Genomic DNA, 22,110 nt, shown 5'->3' on the forward strand with positions numbered 1-22,110 from the left:
AAAATTTTTTCTTCCTTGTAATGAGATCTTTCAGGACTTACTCCTTCGCAGCTCTCAAATATACAACACAGCACTGTTAACGATAGTCGCCATGTTATACATTACATCCCTGGTACTTTTATCTCATAACTGGAGTTTGTGCCTTATAACCATTTTAGCTCAGTTTTATTATAGCACGTTCCTTAGCTCGGTGCTTCCCCCTAGTGGTAGTATATTCCCATTGCAAGTCAAAGAGCAGAGGGGGAAAAGGCCAAGAGCTGAATTTGTCAATTTGCACGCCTCGAGCAAAGTCTCAGCGTTGAACAACTTTGAATAAAAGTATTTCTTTCTTTTTTTTTTTTTTTAAATATTTTTATTGACTTCACAAAGGAAGGGAGAGGGAGAGAATCATTGACTGGTTGCTCCCTGCACGCCCCCTACTGGGGATTGATCCCACAACCCTGGGCATGTATGTGCCCTTGACTGGAATCAAACCCTGGACCTTTCAGCTCCCAGGCAGATGCTCTGCCCAATGAGCCAAACCAGCTAGAGCTGAATAAGAGCATTTCCACACTTTACCTATGGAATGCTTACTTCAGTAACACTCTGGTATGACAAAGGAATTAGTCGCTCTGCAACTTTTTGCAAGGGCATTCATTCATTTATTCACTCAAATATCTATTTTTTTAAAAAACATTTTTATTAATTTCAGAGAGGAAGGGAGAGGGGGACAGAGATAGAAACACCAATGATGAAAGAATCATTGATTGGCTGCCTCCTGTACCCCTCCCACTTGGGATCAAGCCAGGCATGTGCCCTTATCCGGAATTCGAAGGGAGTGAGCCAAACCAGCTAGAGCCCCTAAAAAATCTACTAAATGAACAGAGACATTCTGGCTAAATGGGAATACCCGGGCGCAGAGCCGGTGCAGGCAACCAAAACACCCATCCCTGCAAAACCGAGAGCTAACAGTGTTTGACATATGAGTACCCCTCCTATCATTTTCGTAACGCTGAGTACCCCTCGTACTCATGAGGACGTAGAATTAGGCGCAGCTAAGCACGGTGCAGTGCATATCCCCACCAAACTCCGGTGCAACGTGTACCCCTGGGGGTTCGTGTACCACCCTTTGGGAAACACTGAACTAGAAGATGTCATCAGGGTGGCCAGCCGGGCTGACCACGAAGGCAAGAGTAAACGGAAGCTGCCTTTTTCCAATGTCTCTCCCCAGAAGCATATTGTTTGCGGGAAGCAAGCACTTCGCTCGTGGGCCGGGCTCGAACCCGCAGACGGTGGAGGATGAGGACGCGTGTGGCGCGCAGCCCGAGCGCGGGGCCGGAACGGAACTGTCCCCGGAACCCGAGTGCGCGCTCCGCGTTTCCGGGGGGAAGCGGACCCAGAAGGGACCAGTGCGCGGCGGCGCCTGCGGTCGGGGCGGAAGCGATGGCCGTGGGACTCTGCGGGTCGCGGCTCTGGCGGGCCGTCCCCGCGGGCGGCGCGGGCTGGCGTGAGTTCCAGCGGCCGTGCGGGCGGGCAGCGGGGCTTAGAGGATGGGGCCGCCCAGGTTGGGCCGGAGGCGGGTCGTGAGGTCCTGCAGGTTCGAGGCGGAGGCGGCTCTAAAGTCCCGGCTGCGGCGGCCGGGGCCCCCTCCGGGCCGGAGGGTGCAGATCCCTGGGTCGCGGAGGTCAGGGGCGGGTGGCCTTGGAGCTTGGGGAGCCTCTGCAAAGGAGTCCACGTCCCGGTGCACCATGTCCTTGTTCCCCATTGCATCTTGTGACCAGATCGTCCCGCTTTTGGCGGGACAGTCTCGATTTTCAACAATTCTGCCCGCGTCCCGCGGCGTCTTAAAAAAGTCCCGATTTTTGGAAAAATCGGGACGATCTGGCGGGCTTTGCAGTACTCAACTCGCCTTGCCGAGTCCTGCTATTGGGAGTTTTGAAAATAAGCTCAGCGTTTCCCGCCCAGATTTGGGGACTTTTGTCCCCAAGGCCTTATCACAGCGACGGCTTGGCTCACCTTCCCAGCGACGGCTCTAGTTTGGCCCCTTTCCCGGTCCCTGTTGGCCCCTCGTAAGTCACCGACGGGAACGGGACCGGGGACGTGGGCGGGGCCTGCAGGTCTGGCGGCCAAAGCGCCAAGCGGGAGTTCAGGCGAGGGTCAGGGCCAGGGACTGGGGAGGTCTTCGTGATTTAATTTGGTTTCATTTAGTCGCTGCACGCATTTGGGCCAACGGTAAGGTGACCAGTCATCCCGCTTTTGGCAGGACAGTCCCGATTTTGAACAATTTGTTCCGCGTCCCACGGCGTTTTAAAACAGTCCCGATTATCGGGACAAATTGTTCAAAATCGGGACGTCCTGTCACCTTAGCCAACGCCTTCTACCGGCCTGTTGTGTCCCGTTCATTTCCTTGTTGTGGGAAGATGGGGAGCACCGAAGGGTTATTCATTCCTTCCTTCCTCGTCTTCATGTACCGTTATGTCTGTGCAGGATGGATAGCAACCTCTGCAGCTTCTCAGCTCTCCCCAACCGAACTGATCGAAATGCAGAACGACGTCTTCAATAGAGAAAAAGACAGGCAGGCATCGCTCACTCCGCGGGTGGAGAAGATCGAGGTTAAACTCGTTGGGAAAACGGACGTTGGCACCACATTTGTGATGAATAAAAACGTCTCCACGCCTTACAGTTGTGCCATGCGTAAGTAATAAGGAGGAGGGGTGCAAAGGAGAGGAGGCCTCTGCGGCTGCTCCCTGAAGGTCCCCGTCTGGCACCTTGCTGTCCGCTCCCTGGGCCTCCAGCTCCTGGGGGTGCTGTGGGTCCCCAAAGGTTGGTCCCGTCATGCACAGCTGGTGCTAGTGTTTGTATGAATCTGGCTAAGTCTAGGGTAGAAGAGGGCAGACCTGAAAACATTACTATTAGCTTGCCCCTTTTATTTATTTTATTATTATTTAAAATATATTTTATTGATTTTTTTACAGAGAGGAAGAGAGAGGGATAGAGTTAGAGAAAATCATCCATCAGCTGTCTCTTGCACACACCCTACTGGGGATGTGCCCGCAACCAAGGTACATGCCCTTGACCGCAGGCTGACTCTCTATCCACTGAGCCAAACCAGTTTCAGCAGCTTGCCCCTTTTATTTTTATTTAGGTATTTAAATTTTATTGGTTTCAGAAAGGAAGGGAGAAGGGTGGGTGGGACAGAGAGATAGGAACATCAGTGATGAGAGAGATTCATTGATCGGCTGCCTCCTGCACGCCCCACACTGGGAATCAAGCCCGACAAAGGGGAGAATTGAACCGTCACCTCCTGATGCATAGGTTGATGCTCAACCACCGAGCCACACTGGTCGGGCTAGTTTGTCCCTTTTTATTTATTTATGTAGTTAAATTTTATTGATTTTCGAGGGGAAGGGAGAAGGGTGGGTGGCACAGAGAGATAGAAATATCAATGATGAGAGAGATTCATTGATTGGCTGCCTCCTGCATGCCCCCACACTGGGGATCAAGCCCAACACCAGGGCATGTGCCCTGACTGAGAATTGAACCGTGACCTCCTGGTTCATAGGTGGATGCTCAACCACCGGACCACAATGGTTGGGCTAGCTTGTCCCCTTTAGGCGGCGCTCAGTCACCATGAGGGTCTCGGTAAAGCATTTGGGGTGAAGGGACTGCCCTGGCTGCAGTGACCAGCTAGTTTGGCTCCTTTTCCTTCCTAGTCCTCAGAGGCTAACTTAAATGACCTCCTTACCACTTGCCTCTTTGCATGCTGTGTTTTTGTTTCCATTTGCATGAATGTGGTAAATGTGAGCGTGGAAATGCACTTGTGGTGGATGTGATTGGGGTGAGCATGTTTGTTGTGTGTGATGTGGTGTGGCAGCGAAGGGAATCTGCCTGCTATGTTTTTATTTTTGATCAGAATGCTTGTATAGTAGCTTTAGTAGAACTGTTAGTATTTAAATGTAAGCCCCACCCCAAATAGTTATACACCCATGTGCTCACTCATGTAGATGACTAGCTGTGTTGTTCAAACTTTTGGAAAAATTCGGTAATGACTCCATTTCAGTGACTTTAGTTATCAGCTTAAGTTGGCCCATAAAGTGTACACTCTAAATTAGGGGTGTCGAACTCAATCAGAGAAGGGGCCAAAATCTAAAATCCAGCCTAAATCGCGGGCCGAATGGTTTACTGAACAGTCATAAACTGACAATGTCATAAACTGACAGCGGAGTGCAGTGATGACAGTGCGGTGCGGGCCACATTGCAAGGCCTGGCGGGCTGGATTTGGCCCGCGGGCCTTGTGTTTGACACATGTTCTCTAAATGTTTGTTTACTCTGGCATTTGAATTCATATAATTGTTTAATTAAAAAAATTTTTTTTTATTGATTTTTTTTATTTTTAGAGAGAGGAAAGGGGAGGAATAGAGAACTAGAAACATCGATGAGAGAGAATCATCGATCAGCTGCCTCTTGCACACCTCCCACTGGGGATGTGCCCGCAACCTAGGTACATGCCCTTGACCGGAATCGAACCTGGGACCCTACAGCCTGCAGGCTGATGCTCTATCCACTGAGCCAAACTGGTTTCGGCTTGTTTACTTATTTTTTTTCGAGCATTTATTGACCCTCTGCTATGTGATAGGTATTTGGATTACAGAGGAGGATATGAGAAGCTCAGGCCCTTAAGGATCTTTATTCACATCGGGTAGAGATGAATGAGGTTCTGAACCACGCTCAGCATGACCCCTGCCCTGAGGCTTGCTTGTCATTCATACCTTCTGTCCATCAGTGAAGTTAGGCTGAGTACCTTGTACGTTTCAGGCCTGGTGCGAGGCTCTGGACATGCTGATGGGTGAGCAAGAATAGACACGATCCCTGCCTTTATGGCATTGATGCAGCGGGTGATAACTTGGACCCTGTAGTGTGACCACTGCTTTGAGTAGCTGTGTACTCGAAAACCATCTAATTAGGGAAGTAAGAGAGAGTTTGGAAGCAAGACCCCAAACACACCTAGAACAGATTTACTGTGAAAGTATAGTTATACATTCTTCCTTTAAGTTGTGTGTGCATATATCCGAATGTGTCCAGGCTGCTGCTCTCTGAATATTTCAGTGTAGCTCTTAGAAAATTGTTTTATTAATTAATGATTGACAAGTTAATTTCAAACTTGACTCAGCCTTTATGAGTTTTGTACATGGTTTGGATAATTTTGTTAATAAGCAACAATATATTGGGTGGGTTGGGTAGTATTTTTTTTATTGGTTACAGGTGTAATATATCAATATAATATTTTTATGTTCCCCCCCCAAAAAAAAATAAAAGACAACTTGCAGAATCTTGCCTTTTATTGTTTTATTTCATAATATAGCACTTAAATATGTAGTTTCTCCCTTTGAATTTTGTTAGATTTTAACCTTCAATCTATTTTAAATTTCTAGATTTAAGTGAGTGGTACTGCAAGAAGTCCATTCTGGCTCTCGTAGACGGACAGCCGTGGGACATGTATAAGCCTTTGACCAAGCCCTGCGAAATTCAGTTTCTTACTTTCAAAGATCGTGATCCAGAAGAAGTTAATAAGGTATTTCTGTTTCCGTATTCTCTTTCCCCCGCCCTCACACCCAGTGTTTTCCTTCTCCTTTTTAGGAAAATCTATTTTCTGTGGAATATGAAATGTGCAAATATAGCCAAGATCTTGTCCTGTACTACATTGTGTTTTACTTGTTAGATTAGGCATTTTCATAGTTTAGATAATACCATTTCTCTGTATTTTTATTTGAGAAAGTGATAGGGCATGCCTTTTACATCTTTGTCTTCGTTCAATTGACACTTATTGATCACCCTCTATATAGTGAGTGATTTCATTCTCATGCTACTGTTGGAATACAATCTTTGAACATCTCTGGATTATTTAAAAAACTTTTTAACTCTTGCCGAAACCGGTTTGGCTCAGTGGTAGAGCATCGGTCTGCGGACTGAAAGGTCCCGGGTTCGATTCCGGTCAAGGGCATGTACATTGGTTGCGGGCACATCCCCAGAAGGGGGTGTGCAAGAGGCAGCTGGTCGATGTTTCTCTCTCATCGACGTTTCTAGCTCTCTATCCCTCTCTCCTCCTCTCTGTAAAAATAAATAAATAAATAAAATGTATTAAAAAAAACCAAAAAAAAAACTTTTTAACTCTCTGCTTCCGGCCCCCCTCCCCCTCCTTTTTTTTTTTTTTTTAATACTAAATCATTCTTAATAGTCCTGTAAGAGTTTTATTAAGTCACATGACTAGGTTCATGTCACTTACCCCTAAAGAACTTGCACATGACTTTCCAGGAACTGACCTGTGTGATCTGACCTCAGCTTACCTTCGAGCCTCACCTCCCAATGCGTCTTTCCACTTCCTCTTTGCTCCAGCTACACTAGAGGACTTGGTCATAATTTATCCTCTGCTATCCTAGTTGCCTTTGTTGAAGTCCTCCTTCCAACTCTGAGTATTTTCTTTCCTCCCTTTTAAAATCCTATTAATCTTTTAAATTGCCACCTGCGTGGTAGAGCCTCCTTTGTTACTTCTTGGTGGAATTAATCTCTTTCCTCTAGAACCTCACAACACGTGGCTAATGTCTCTAGGTATTTTAACTTAAATTCTAGGTACAATATTATATTTAATTTGGCCTTGTGAAGTCAGGGATCATGTCCCTATGGGACTCTGTCCTTAACTGGCAAATAGCAGGTATTTAATTAATAAAGTACATAAATAAGAAAGTGACACACAAGAGTAATTGCCAACATTGAATATGTATTATGTATCAGGTACTGTCTTAGATGATTTATGGGTATTAACTCATTTAATCCTCATAAAAATCCTGTAAAATAGGTGCTATTATCTCTATTTTCCTGACAAATCAGCTGAGAGGTTCACTAGCTTGACCAAGATTGCCAATTTAGGAAGCCGTGGAGCCTGGATTTGAACTTAGGCATTCGGTCTGTGGAGTTCAGCAGACATTGCAAACATTTGTGTAGCACAGATGAAGAAGTACATTTTGCTACTTGCCTTCAAGGCCCATGTTTATACTTAATTTAGAATACATTCTGGAGCAATCTGCCACACAGCCAGGTGAGCTCACTCCTGTCCTCGGATGTGGAAAAGGGCTGATAAAAGTCAGTGCTCAGCCATTGTAGTGCTTTTATGGGGCATAAGGTGGGCAGGTGTGCAGGACTCATGCTTCTCTACGACTCCAACAAGGTCATTGCTTTGTACTGTATGAGGATGTCTGTGGATCAAAGAGTGCTGGGAAAATGAGGTTGCTTTGCTGTAAATATGTTTAATGTGAGTGATGTACATGATGTTAGGTATAGGATAGGAATCATAAATAATACTAGAAAGTTGAGTTTTCCCTCCATATTTACAAATGTTATAGACAGGTATATATTAATATATTTATTTTGCTTTAGCATATGTTTATTAACAAGTTAACTTGATCCTGGGTGAAAAGTAAAGTTACTACCAGATAATAAAACTATCAGTTGATAATCATAGTGTCTGGTATCTTGCACAGAAACATTGCCAACAACGCGAAGTTGGTGTTTCTTTCTTTTGTGGTTTTTGGTTGGCATAGATAATGTTATGGACTGATGGTCATTATTGCTATGTGCTGTGGATGGAAAGATACTTGAGAAATGTTTCCTAAGTTGAAAGTCAACCTAAATGTTAATGTTGACTAGATCTCAGTGAAAATTTGTACATTTATTTCTCTAGGCTTATTGGCGGTCTTGTGCCATGATGATGGGCTGTGTGATAGAGAGGGCATTCAAAGACGAATACTTGGTCAGTTTGGTCAGAGCTCCAGAAGTGCCTGGTAATGTACACATATAAATATGCTTTTTGTAATCTTTGAGTATTTTGGTACCTATCTTTGCTGTTGTACAGAGCTCATTTACCAGGTGTACTGGTTAATAATGGCAGATTTTGTAATCAAAGAAAACATGATAATTTCAAGAGGAACATTAAAAGTGCTTTATTCAAATAATGTCCATCGTTAGCTACACATTTTCCCCATCATTCAGGTAATTTGTGGATCCCAACAGAACTTTTTTTGTTTTGAGGCAGACCATTCAGAGGCCCAATTTTCCACTTTTTCATACATATTGAAGTGCTGCTCAGAAAGTACGTGTTCCATCTATTTGAAGGAGCAAGGTCTGCGAGTAGGTTAATACTCCCCAGACAAAATCTTTTAACGTGTCTTTAATTGGTTTTGAAGTGTGTAATGGTGCATTATCATGAAGCAAAATTACTTTGCCATGTCTTCTGGCCCATTCTGGTTGTTTCACGATCAAAGAGTGGTTCAAATTGATTATTTGTTATCGATAGCGATCAGTATTAACCGTTTTACCTGGTTATAGAAGCTCATAATACACCACACCTTCCTGATCCCACCAAATGCAGAGCATTGTCTTCTTTCCAAAGCGACTTGGCCTTGAAGTCCATGTTGACAGTTGACCTGGATCAACCCATGATTCTGTGCATTTTGGATTCTCAAAATAAACCCACTTTTCATCACCAGTTACAATTTGATGAAAAAAAAGACTTTCTTTTGCACCTTTGAAGCAACATTTTACTGATTACTTTCTGGTTTTCCATTTGTCTTTTGTTCAGTTGATGTGGCACCCATTTTCCTTCCTTTAAAATCTTTCCCATTGCTTGTAAATGATCAGAAATTGTTTGCTGAGCAGCATTTAATCTTTCTGCAAGTTCTTTTTGAGTTTGACACGCATCTTCATCCAATAATGCTTGTAATTGTTAGTCTTCAAACTTTTTTGGTTGACCTGGATGTTCTTTGTCTTTCACATCGAAATCATCACTTTTAAAGCGTTTAAACCAGTGTTCACAAGTATCTTGAGATGGAGCATGTTCACCCTAAGCTTCCCGAAGTATACAATAACTTTTTCTTCAAAATAAAAGTAATGAATTAAAATTCCCGCAAATGCTCTTTTTGGCATGAAATTTTTAAGTGTAAAAATGTCTATGATGTTAACACTTTCAGCAAATTTGACATAAGAAGTTTTTAAGCTTGCTGTCAATACAAAAAAATAGCATACGTATCAAATCACATATATATCATCATATTTGTAACTCCATCTATTGAAAAAAATCTACATTATTAAATGGTACATCTAGTATAATTTTTATCTAGTATAAATTACCATCATACTGACATTCCATTTGTAATGGGCAACAAAATCCATCCTATTTAATTATGGAAGTCGATAATTAATGTAATAGAATTAGAGGAGAATATTCCTCTTGAATGTGAATTTCATGTAATTTAGTTGTCTCTATGTTTATTTCTTACTACCTGAAGCATTTATTTCCAAGTCGAACGTGTGGAGGATGATGAACTGGGAGTATAAATAGACTTCTGGAGAAAGCTACAGTACAAGTTAGGTTGTACTATGTCACCAGAAATGGCCCTGACTTTGGAGAGGGCCATCATTTTGAGGAGATGAAAGAGTTTATATTTTTTGTAAATTTGATAAAACTGGGATTTTGCAATAGTATGTATACTAGATCACATTTTTAAAACGTAGAAGTGTGTACAAACAAAAATAATTGAAAATCTCAATAAATGATTTTAAGTACAAAACTAGTTAATTTTCTGGATGGGGGAAAGTTAGTAGAACTCTGGCCAGTACCTGGGATACTGGTAATATTTTTATAATTTGTAGAGTTGGGAGAGATTGCTAACCCTTCATTTTATGGTTAAAATATTCAGTTGTTGCAAATTGGTAACTTTATACCCTAACAGATCTGACTTTGCTTTTGTTTTGGTTGGATTCACAGTAATTGCTGGAGCTTTCTGCTATGATGTAGTTTTGGATAAGAGGCTTGATGAGTGGATGCCAACAAAAGTAAGTATACCCTTTGGAGTATTAATTTTAGAGTCCGTGCTTTTCTTTGGTAGAATGATTCTGTTAGTATTGTTGAATGCTACTGGAAATTGAGGGTATTTATAAGAATGAATCTATCTATCTATCTATCATTATTACTATTTCATTGTATTTAAGATAGAGACATATGAACGAAGGCACTCACAACAGCATGGTCAGTTGTATGGAAGCTTTATGTTCTGCTTGACCTTTGCTTATAATGCTGTCTTTCTAGTACTGTTTCTTAAAATATTGGTTTTCAAGATGACCAGAATATAAAATATAGAAGATTAACTCTCTTGGTTAATGTGGTGGTTGGGAGCCTACAGCTTTAAACTTGGATGCCCACAGTATAGTTTGGTATATTTTACACAGGGCTAATGGTAGCATTACATTTGCTAGTGAAACTTTCTGAATCACATAAACAATTTTTCCATATGCACTTAAAAAGCTTAATTTTACTCAGAATGTAAACAGACTTTTATATCTTACTATTTACTAGCATTCCTACTTGTTATATCATTGTAGTAAATATGAGGTTATTTCATTTGAATGAAATTGTTATTAAAATTTCTTATAGGATTGTCTTTAAAAATTATTAATATGGGCTGATATCTTAATTAAAAACACATTGCAAGTTTTATAGTTTGTGGGGTTGGGAGAAATTGCTAGCCCTATATTTCATGATCCAAATACTTAATTATTGCAAATTAATAACTTCCTTTCCTGACAAATTTGGTTTGCTTTTGTTTTAGTTGGATTTACAGTGTTAAACATATAATTTAGTTAACTTGCTTTATGTTGAAATACTTTTAAGGAAATTGTTACAAATGTTAATACTTTTCATTTTTAAGGAGAACCTACGTTCTTTCACAAAAGATGCTGTTACTTTAATTTATAAAGACCTCCCATTTGAAACATTGGAAGTTGATGCAAAAGTAGCATTAGAAATATTTCAGCACAACAGGTACGTGTTGGCTTCCTTTAAAGCGAAATTAAACCTCCCAAAGTTATATGTAATATAGAAAATTCAGTTCTTAAGAATTTTTATATTCTTGCCTTGGCCGGTGTGGTTCAACAATTAGAGCATTGGCCTCTGCACTGCAGGGTCGATGGTTAGATTCCCAGTCAAGTCCCAGCTCTGGTTGGGGTGAAAATGGAAGGCAACCAAATGATATGTCTCTCTCACATTGATATTTCTCTCTTTCACTCTCTCTCCCTCTCCCTCATCCTTTTCTTCTCCCTCTTCCTCTCCCTCTTCCTCTTCCTTCCTCCCTTCCACTCTCCCTGAAAATAAATGCAAAAATATCCTCGGGTGAGGATTGAAAATAAAAATTGTTTTTTATAGTCTTAAAAGCTGAATATAAAAATTCAGGGAAAAAAGTCTAAATGAAAGCAAATTTTGTTGGAAAAAAATAAAAAAATTGAGCTTTTATTAGTCATGAAAGCCTCCCTAATTGATACGCTGGCTTGGCATTTTTCAAAGTGATATGCGACAGGAGTATTCTCCCATAAGACTTTAGTTAATATACTGAGAAATATACTGAATTCAGAGAATGGTGACATAAAAAAATTTACTGTAAACCTTCCCAAAGTGGATATAGAAAACAATAATTTTCAAATGTTTTAACCTGTGGAACTCTTTATTTATTTTCTAACATATTCTGGAACCAGTGTATTTAGAAACCAGTATTTATACACTATTTTAACTGAATGAGAGTAAAAATAGTACTATAAAACCAAGCCACCATTGATTCTATAAGAAATTCCTTGAATTACCAGAATATATCAGATCACCATGCCAAAATTCTAGGGTCATGCTACCCAATAGAAATAAAATGTGAGCTGCCCTAGTTGGTTTGGCTCAGTGGATAGAGCATCAGCCTGGGACTGAAGGGTCTCAGGTTCTATTCCAATCAAGGGCACATGCCTGGGTTGTGGTCTTGATCCCCAGTTGGGGGTGTGCAGGAGGCAGCCAGTCAATGATTCTCTCTCATCATTGATGTTTCTTTTTAAATGTTTATTATTATTATTATTTTTTAAATATATTTTATTGATTTTTTACAGAGAGGAAGAGAGAGGGATAGAGAGTTAGAAACATCGATGAGAGAGAATCATCGATTAGCTGCCTCTTGCACACCCCCTACTGGGAATGAGCCCGCAACCAAGGTACATGCCCTTGACCGGAATCGAACCCTTCAGTCTGCAGGCCGACTCTCTATCCACTGAGCCAAACCGGTTTCGGCATCATTGATGTTTCTATATCTCTTTCCCTCTCCCTCTCTGAAATCAATATTTATATATAAAAATGTGAGCTATCTTTAATTTTTTTTAAAAAAAATATATTTTTATTGATTTTTTTAAAGAGAGGAAGAGAGAGGGATAGAGAGTTAGAAACATGGATGAGAGAATCATCAATCAGCTGCCTCTTGCACACCTCCTACTGGGGATGTGCCCGCAACCAAGGTACATGCCCTTGACCAGAATCGAACCCGGGACCTTTCAGTCCGCAGACTGACGCTCTATCCACTGAGCCAAACCAGTTTTAGCTTTAAATTTTCTATAAGATACATTAAAAAAAAGTTTAAAAAAGGGGAAGTTGCTGAAACTGGTTTGGCTCAGTGGATAGTGTCAGCTTGGCTGTGGGCACATCCCCAGTAGGGGGTGTGCAAGAGGCAGCTGATCGATGTTTCTCTCTCATTGATGTTTTTAACTCTCTGTCCCTCTCTCTTCCTCTCTCTAAAAGATCAATAAAAAAAGGTGAAGTTAATCATAAATTTTATTTAAACTATATTTAAAATGCTATTTCCACATTAAAAGTGGCAATGGTATTTTATATTCTCCTTCTCATCCTAAGTCTCCAGAATCTGGTATGTATTTTACACTGAGGCACATTTCATTTGGGACTGAGTACATGTAAGTGTTCCATAGCTACCTTAGCGGACGGCACTGTAGGCTTTCATGCCACGTGCACTAAGGTTTGCCTTTCCTGTAAACTGCCAGAGTCCAGCAGAGGCGTGCAGGACTTTGGTAACTTAACTGGCTGTGTGAGGGAGGGAGGGAGGGAGGAGATGGTTTGGGGGCAAGTTTGAGAGATCAGAAGAGTTTTGACTGGTTCATGTGTCAGTGATCGGGCTTGGTTTTGGCTCCCAGAGGACAGAAGCATCTCTTCGAAGTGGGTGGGCTGGTATAAGTATGCAAGGGAATTGGCTCCCTCAGTAATGCTTGGGACTCCGGCAGAAGGAGAGTGGCAGTAAGTGGACTGTAAACCGTTCTTTCAAAAACTGGCTGAGGAGGATGAGAAAGGGTTTCGTTAAACTCATTTTTGTATTTTTTAAAAAAATATATTTTTATTGATTTTAGAGAGGAAGTGGGAGGAAGAGAGAAACATAAATGATGAGAGAGAATCATTGATCACTGGGGATTGAGGCGGCAGCCCAGGCATGTGCCCTGACCAGGAATCAGGTTGATCTTGTTCAACCACTGAGCCACGCTGGCTGGGCTCCTTTTTGTATTTTACTAATTAAATTTTTTCTTGCTGCTTCTCAGGTATAAAGTAGATCTTATAGAAGAGAAAGCATCTCAGAATCCTGAGAGAATAGTCAGGCTGCACAGGTAAGTAAAAATAGAAAAATTGGCTGCTATGCTAATTTTATAGTAAGGTTTAGCTTTATTGCTACCTGAATGTAGTATACAGCTAAAAAAGATGGATTTGTGTCCTGCTTTGTTACTCTCATTACCTTATTTTATTGCTCTGTTTGTTGTTTAGATAAATAGTTGTGGTTTTGTCCCTCATTTTATTGTTATTTTTATTTCTGCATCTCAAGATTTGAAAACCATTGTTCAAAATGTAATTTTTAAGAGATAATTTTGAAGTTGAGCAAAATATGCATAATTATGAATTGCACATGATAATCTGATTAGTTACACTTGTAATATATGTAAGTAAGTTAAACTGGAATGTGCTTTCCGACTCGGGGATGAGAGGGCTAAGACAGTGCATCGTGCAAACTCATTTCATAGTCAGTGACTGTTAACTCAACCTCACATTTTCTTGATTTGGGCTTAACTTTTTCCTCTAGAAAACTCCTCTTTGTTTCTGTCCTAAATACTGAATTCTAAACTCTGCTGCAGTGAGTTGTAAACTTGTAAGCTGTTCGTTTCAGACATTGGATCCACTTGATAGCATGATGTGCTTAGTGATCTTAAAAATCTCTATAGTTATATCAATCTAGAAGAAGTTATATGTAATCTAGAAGAAGTTCTATCTAATCTAGAAGAAGGTTCACTTAACTTTAAGTTTAGCTTCTTCACTTGAGATTTTTATGTCATGGCCATTGAAACTGAATTGAGATATGTAGAATGCTCTTGGTTAGGGACGTAAAGAGAATGGATAGATCCCCCCTCCCCAATGTATTGTAAATCATTTGATTTTGAGGTTTTATTTGTTTATTTTTAAAATCAAATCAGATTTGGTGACTTCATTGATGTGACTGAAGGCCCTCTTATTCCAAGAACAAGTATTTGTTCCCAGTTTGAAGTGTCAGCGGTTCATAATCTGCAGGCCACCGGGTCAAGTCTTACACGAAGGTTTCAAGGTCTCTCTTTGCCCGTTCACTTAAGAGTAAGTAAAGGGAAAGTTTCAGGTCATCCAATTTGGGTATGGCTGTAATTTTGGTCTTGATTTTTTTTTTTTTTTTAATTATATAAGGTTTTACATATGTCTCCTTTTTCACATTTGACCCTCCTCCCCATCTCCACCTCCCCCCCCTCCTCCTTAGCCATTGCCACCCTGGGCAAGCCCCCACCACCCCAGTGTTTGTCCATTGGATATGCTAATATGCATGCATACAAGTCCTTTGGTTGTTCTCTAACCCCACATCCCTCCCCTACCATTTGTCTCTGGATCTATTCTTGATCATTAAATTATGTTGATCATTATATCCCTCATATGAGTTAGTCTTGGTTTTTATACCAATATGAAGGATATAACATTTTAATTTCCATTAAGTTGTATGATGATGATATTTTATGAACTTGAGTTTATGATTTAAAAACATAATTAAAAACAGGATATAAACAGATAATTAAAAACAGGATGTAAACATAATTTGAAGGAGAAGCATTAGTTGGAAAAATAAAAAGAGAGATAGCATTTATAATCTTTCAAATTAGTATAGGAGAGGGTGCACGAGGAATACTGGAGTGCAAGATCTGGAATGCCCTTTGGCCTTATTTTGGCATGCTCTTCCTAATTTTGATGGTCTAGTCATAACCCAAAGTCTATCATGTTTCATATTGCTCTCAGTCACCCTTGCTAATTCTTTTCTTATATTTTTTTTTGGATATTTATAACATCACTCACTTAATAGAAATTTATGTTGCTATGAAGAAAGCTTCTAAATTTATTGAATTTTGAGTCCCATCTGCGATTGCCTTGGCAAGGCCAGACCAAATAATTTCTGGGGCCTTAATATGGCCCGAGGGCTGTGTGTGTGTGTGTGTCCCCGCTGTAAGGTCTCTGCACCAGCTGTTCATTCTGCCTGAGTCAGGCATGGTTTTCCCTTTAAACAAACCAACGCTGGTCTTTTCTCCAGAAGGATTGGCATGTACATAGTTCGTAATTTTACCATTTATTATAAGTATTAGCAGCTCCTTCACTATGAAGTGGTCACTGGCCCACCCATGTCCCTCAGTAACCCCTTCAACTGACTTAATAAAATTGATGTGGTCATTATGCACTTTGAGTTTTTATTAATGAATTCTGATTAATCCTCCGCTACATACAATTGTTAAGGATTAAGGAAATTAGCTCTACAATTTCACTATTGTCTCTTATTTTTACTTGTTCTTGAAGGTGGTTTGCTAATTTCTAGATCTGCCATTTCAGTGTGATGATGTCATAGTTGGTTCTTAATGAACCTCTCCTTGTGCTTGATTATGGTTTGAAAAACGACCTGTAGCATGTTGAAACTGGCTACTTAAGGAAAGAACCATAATCTGTGGGCAAGGGGGCAGATTTTTCTTCCATTATAAGGAATGCTCTCAGTGACGGTAGTGGTTAAGAACAGCAGAGGAAGAATGGCATATTCAGGGCTTAAGACTTTTTCTTGAATGCCAAACAAAGCAGCTGTTCTGTGTGGTACCTTTTCCCTTACTCTAACGGTTAGAGTCTAACCCATGTTTATAACCATTTAGCCTCATTAGTACTGACTAACTCTTTATGTGTTTGTTTTGTTTAGAACCTGTATAAAAACTCAGTCCCCACCCAGCTGGTTTGACTCAGTGGATAGAGTGTTGGCCTGCAGGCTGAAGGGTCCCGGGTTCAGTTCTGATCAAGGGCACATGCCTGGGTTGCGGGCTTGATCCCAAGTATGGGGCATGCAGGAGGCAGCTGATGAGTGATTCTTTCTCATCATTGATGTTTCTATCTCTCTCTCCCTCTTCCTTCCTCTCTGGTGGAAAGAGGTGTGTAAGATGTAAATTGATCATCATCCCAACACACAAGATGGCTGCCTACATGTGGACACAATATGGCTGCCACAAGATGGCCAGCAGGGGAGGGCAGTTGGGAAGGACCAGGCCTGCAAGGAAGGGCAGTTGGGTGGACCCAGGCCTGCAGGGGAGAGCAGTTGGGGGGACCAGGCCTGCAGGGGAGGGCAATTAGGGGCAAACAGGCTGGTAGGGGAGCAGTTAGGCATCAATCGGGCTGTTAGGGGAGTGGTTAGGGGGTGATCAGGCTGGCAGGCAGAAGTGGTTAGGGACAATCAGGAAGGCAGGCAGGCGAGCAGTTGGGAGCCAGCAGTCCTGAATTGTGAAAGGGATGGCCAACTGCCCGTTTAGGCCCGATCCTGGCCTAAATGGGCAGTCAGACATCCCTCGAGGAGTCCCAGATTGGAGAGAGTGCAGGATGGGCTTAGGGACTTCCCGTGGACAAATTTCGTGCACTGGGCTTCTAGTGTGTGTGTGTGTGTGTGGGTGTGTGTATAAATATATAAACATAAAGACTCAGCCCCTTTTATTTCAACTCTACTGATTTATTTTTCATAGTAAACCTTTTCTTTTCAAGGCACATTATACGATATGGACTAAGCTATTGGAAAGGTCTCGGAAATTGGTAAGTGTTTTTAACAGCCAGTGAGTACTCTTCTACAAAGACATTCATTGAAATTAAGCAATAGCGACAAAAAAAGAAAGAGAAAGGAAGAAAAAAATAAATTAGTTGTCTCAGTAGCTAAAGCAGTTTTATGGTGGTTTACCCAGCAGTATTTTGGTAAGAGAAAAATTATAGTTTGTAATCCTCTTTTGAGTTTGTTTATTAATATTGTGGAAAATGATACTAGAGAACTTGAAGAGAAATAAGAATATTCGATATAGTAATAATAGTTCTTAAAGGTTTGTATGGTGTTAATTGGGTCTTACAGTTATATTTTTGTATACCTAATGAACATCAAGGATAAAGATTTGTCAGATATATTTTAAAGCTTTCTTGACTATTGACATTAAATGTGCAAATGTCCTGAAAAACAAATTTAAATACTTGTGTTTTTGTAGTTTATGCTGTCATTACCATTTAGATTTCATAAGTAGGAATGATGATTTTTCTTGACCATTGCTGTCCCTAGTCAACCTTTCATAGGTTAGGCGTTGATATTTTACTTAAATTATCTGATAGATGTCCTGGGTAATCCAGCTGCATCGCATGAAGCTTTTCCTGGTTCCCCTAATTTTCCATCAAGCTTGCAAACATACTAATCAGCACACATCAAACTTGTCTTCAAGTTTATTAATTTCTTTCCTGCAGTTCTTCCATCTGGATTTCATTCCCACAATCTTTTTGTCTATTTTCATTCTACTCACTCTTCAATACCTCGTCCAAGTCTCACCTTCGCCATGAAACATTCTCAGAGTACTTGCTTACCAAATATTTGTACAATTTCGGGGATTATATACCTCCTCATGTTGTTTTCTGCTTGTTTTTGCTAGTGCATTTATACTCAGTCTGTTAACCCTTTCAGGGCTTGTTATGTATGTATAATCCCAAATTTTGAGCCCAACATTTGGCATACAGGGGCTTACCCAATAATTATTTATTGATTATTTTTATGATGATGTTTATACTTAGTTTTTATTAATAAACTTATAGGTAGAACTTATTGTTAGTCACAACAGTTTTGTGTAAAATTTATGTAATTTTGATGAGAGAATACATTTGAATGGATTGAATAACTTTGTCTCTTTGGTTGGTTACAATGAACATTTTAGATGAAGGAAAGAGAAGGAATGCGTGTAAATTTAGGGAAACTCAAGAAGGGGAAAATAGCTGAATACTTTAAAGCAAGGGAAAAAAATGCATAAAAATAGCAGACATAGGAACCTAGACTGTAGAAAGATTTATTCTGGTTCAGGTTTCTTCTACTGTCCATTGTGCTTGTCTAAAAAGAGTAAGTTATGTGCCGCGCCAGCACGGCCAAGGGTGAACCTGAGGAGGGGCGGTGAAGGACTGAAGAAAAGACAGACCAGAGAATACAGCTGGGGCTCGGTGGATCTCCCGTGCCTGGATGAGGATACACACACACACACACACACACACACACACACACACACACACACACAAAATACCCAGCCTGCAAGCCCATGCTTTATTTTATATTCTGATTAAAACAAGGGTAGATTAACAAGTATACACATGTTCTTGTTTCGTCAACACTTGCTGCACCCCCCACAGCCCATCAGCTACTTAGGAAGGAATTAGGGAGGGCTACAAGGCCAGGCTTAATTATGCCAGGAGAGCTCTGCCCTCCGGGCTGGGACTTGTTTGTGGCCCTGCCACAGGTCAGCCTGATGCTTGACCCTAGAGCCGTTTCCTATAAGGTTAAACATATGAGTCATTGATTCAGCTAACATGGACTTACCAAGTGTTTTATGGCAGGACCCGTGCATACAAAAATGAATAAAATCAATTCACTTTCTCCACGGAAGTTACTTTCATGCAGTAACTAGACATAAGCAGACAGTTCAGGAGTACCTATGGGGCTCCCGCAGAGGAATGGAACCCAAACCAAGCGGGGGGGTTGGTTAAGGAAGGTTCCCAGCAATCAGAGTCTCTTTGCTGGGTTTTAAAGGATGAATGAAAGGGCCAGGCAGGTAATTTTCTGGGGGATGCGTTGGGAGTGATATTTGTATGGAGGCATGGAGGTAAGGAGAGCATGGTGAATGTAAGAGGAATCTAACTGTACAATCAGTCACATGAAATTTGTTGAAACAGTGTATCAAGGGCTCATCTTCCCCAATTTAGAATTTGCATTCCCCTCCTAAAGATGACTTAGCTTCTGCACCCCCCTCCTGAAGGTGATTGTGGTCATGAGAATTTTAACAGGTAGTGACCTATTGGCAGCTATTCCTGTTGATTCATTTAAAATAGGGGTGTCGAACTCAATCAGAGAAGGGGCCAAAATCTAAAATCCAGCCTAAATCGCGGGCCGAATGGTTTACTGAACAGTCATAAACTGACAATGTCATAAAGTGACAGCGGAGTGCAGTGATGACAGCACGGTGCGGGCCACATTGCAAGGCCTGGCGGGCTGGATTTGGCCCACAGGTCTTGTGTTTGACACATGTAATTTAAAAGCTCATTCTGGGGGTGGTGTGGAAAGTAGCTGCAACTTCAGTCAGCTGCAACTTCAATCTTCTTCCTAAGAAGATAGAAGATGATGAGGTTCTCAAGTTCAGGCACGGCAGCGAGAATGGCTGTGAAAGTTACTAAGGTAGAGTTAGTAGGACTGTTGATGGACTATCAGGTAACAGAATTGTGGATTCACTAATGCCCAGTGTGGGCAACTGTGTTGAGCCTTCATTGAAATAGATAATGCAGGAAGTGAGGCAAGTTTTTAGGTGATAAGGAATAGATTAGTCCTATTTAATTGATGTGTCTAAGTGACATAGAGTAACACACAGCAGGTTGTTCCCTTCATTTTAATGTTTTGTTATAAAGATGAGATGCTGTAGAAACTTAACTGTTGTTTGTATCAGTTAGCCTACAGTATTATTGGTTTCTTTATGCGCAGTTTGATTTAAGTCGAAGAACCTATTGATGTCATTAAGTGAGGACTTACTGTATGAACATACAGACACCTGTTAGTACTAAGCCTGTAATACTCTTTGTTCAAAATAGAATTATACCTCCCAATACAATGACAAACTGGAGAAGCCTAGATAAAATGACAAACTGGAGAAGCCTCAGGCTATATAGTTATATTTTTAATGGAGTTGTGCTTTACTTGATAATTTATAATGAGAACTTGGCCTTATAAGTTTTCCTCTCTTTCTATTTAACTTTCAGTAATAATTACTATTCAAGGTCATTGGAAGAGAAGGACTATGGAGTGATTTTTAAATGGTGGGTGAAGGATAAAACGAAAACTGCTTATTAGAAAAGTAAAGCTATTTCTGTTTTTACAGGTAACTGAAGATCAAACTAAACCCGCAGAGGAAAGTGCATCTAAACCTGCAGATGAAACTAAACCTGCACAGGAAAGTGCATCTACCTAGTAGCTTCATAAAATTTAAACATGTATAGTAAGTTAAAATAAAAGTTTTTTATGTAACATTTGTGTGTGCTCATAAAGATCATCTATCTCTTTCTCCCTAAATTTATATTGATGTTTACTTTTTTCTTTCCCCAAAGCATAAAACAGCTCATGTTGTTCACAATAAAAATTGTACGCAGAAATAACCTGTCAGTCACCTCACAGTCCCCAGATGTAACACTTTGGCCTATTTTCTCCTTTTAGTTTCTTTCTACATGTATAAATATACTAGAGGTCCAGTGCACGGATTTGTGCACATTGAAAGGAAATTAGAAGGGGTAGGACTGGGCGAGATGGGCCAGACATGTCCTGAAGCCAACCTCCCCCAGTCCCCCCTGCCGGCCATATCTGGGATGGCACTGGTGCTCAAAGGGCATCTGTGGAGTAAGCGGGATTCTCAGCCTGGCCTGAGGGGATCGGGCTGAAACCTGCAGTCCAACATCCCCTGAGGGGTCTGGAAGTACGAGAGGGCACTCTGCAAAGTTGCTGGCACTCAGCAGCTCCTATGTTGAATGTCTGCGCCCTGGTAGTCAGTGCGCGTCACACCTACTGCCAGTCGGCCTGTCGCTTATATATATATATATATACACACACACACACACACACACACACACACACACACACATATATATATATATATATATATATATATATATATATATGTATACACACACACACAATTGTACAAATACAAAAGTAATTTTTTAAAAACATAGGATCATGCTAGTTATTTCCATTTCTCATTAAAGTGGTTCAGTAAAGATCCTTGTGCACAATGCCAAGTGTTTTGTGGATAGTTTATTTACTAAGTTAACTGATTATTTCTTATATATTGGTGGTTCACATGGAGCCTTTTATTTTATCCTCACAACTTGTTGAGTAGGTGTTACGGTTTGGTAAACAAGGAAACTGAAAGAGTATAGAACTGGCAAGTAGTAAAGCTAGAATTTGAACCCAAGTAATTTCACTCACATGTTCTTATGTACTACTTTATGCTGTTTATGTGTCAGTACTTTTGTAGGAATCGTTTTTGGTAGTGGAATTAGTGACAGATGTTACCAGATCCCAGCCTCTAAAAGCTTTTGCCAAACAACATTCCCAACAACAGGGTCAGAGGACCTGTTTCCCCATGCCTTGGGCAAGTTGAGATATTAAAAATATTTTGCCAAAATATTTCTTCCCACCCTATCTGGTTTGACTCACTGGATAGCATGTTGGCCTGTGGACTGAAGGGTTCCAGGTTGTAGGCTCGGTCTCCACTACGGGGTGTGCAGGAGGCAGCTAATCAATGGTTCTCTCATCATTGATGTTTCTCTCCTTCCTCTCTGAAATCAATACAAATATATTTTTAAAAAATTTCCATTCTGGTCTGAATACTTGCTTTCTGGGTTTAGTGCACAGGTTTTGTATCAAGATTTATTTCTTCACCCCTGGGAGGGATCTACTTTTTCCTAGAGTCCATATTTTTCTGTTCCCTTGATTAACTTTCTCATGTCCCGAGAAAACGTGTTCAAGGGGAGAGCCCTGGCATATCGAAAGTGACTTTGTTTTGCAACTTACATTTGATCAACTTGTTGGCTATAGAATTCTAGATTAAAAAACAATTTTCTATCAAGTCTTTGACAGTAACTCAGTGATC

The 22,110-nt window shown here is 40.8% G+C and overlaps 1 protein-coding gene across 1 annotated transcript; it reads left to right on the forward strand.

The window, feature by feature from the left end:
• Positions 1-1,258: 1,258 nt before the first annotated feature.
• On the forward strand, positions 1,259-20,491 carry MRPL39 (mitochondrial ribosomal protein L39). The gene is made up of 10 exons (XM_084872041.1): positions 1,259-1,486; positions 2,467-2,673; positions 5,412-5,551; positions 7,715-7,814; positions 9,797-9,864; positions 10,737-10,849; positions 13,432-13,497; positions 14,353-14,506; positions 16,952-16,999; positions 20,344-20,491. Exons 1-10 carry the CDS (start codon positions 1,279-1,281, stop codon positions 20,431-20,433), a joined length of 1,194 nt encoding a protein of 397 aa, XP_084728167.1. The 5' UTR covers positions 1,259-1,278; the 3' UTR covers positions 20,434-20,491.
• Positions 20,492-22,110: the final 1,619 nt, after the last annotated feature.

This window comes from Pipistrellus hanaki (genome assembly GCF_964339955.1).
Source record: "Pipistrellus hanaki genome assembly, chromosome: 2".
Classification (NCBI taxonomy): Eukaryota; Metazoa; Chordata; class Mammalia; order Chiroptera; family Vespertilionidae; genus Pipistrellus; species Pipistrellus hanaki.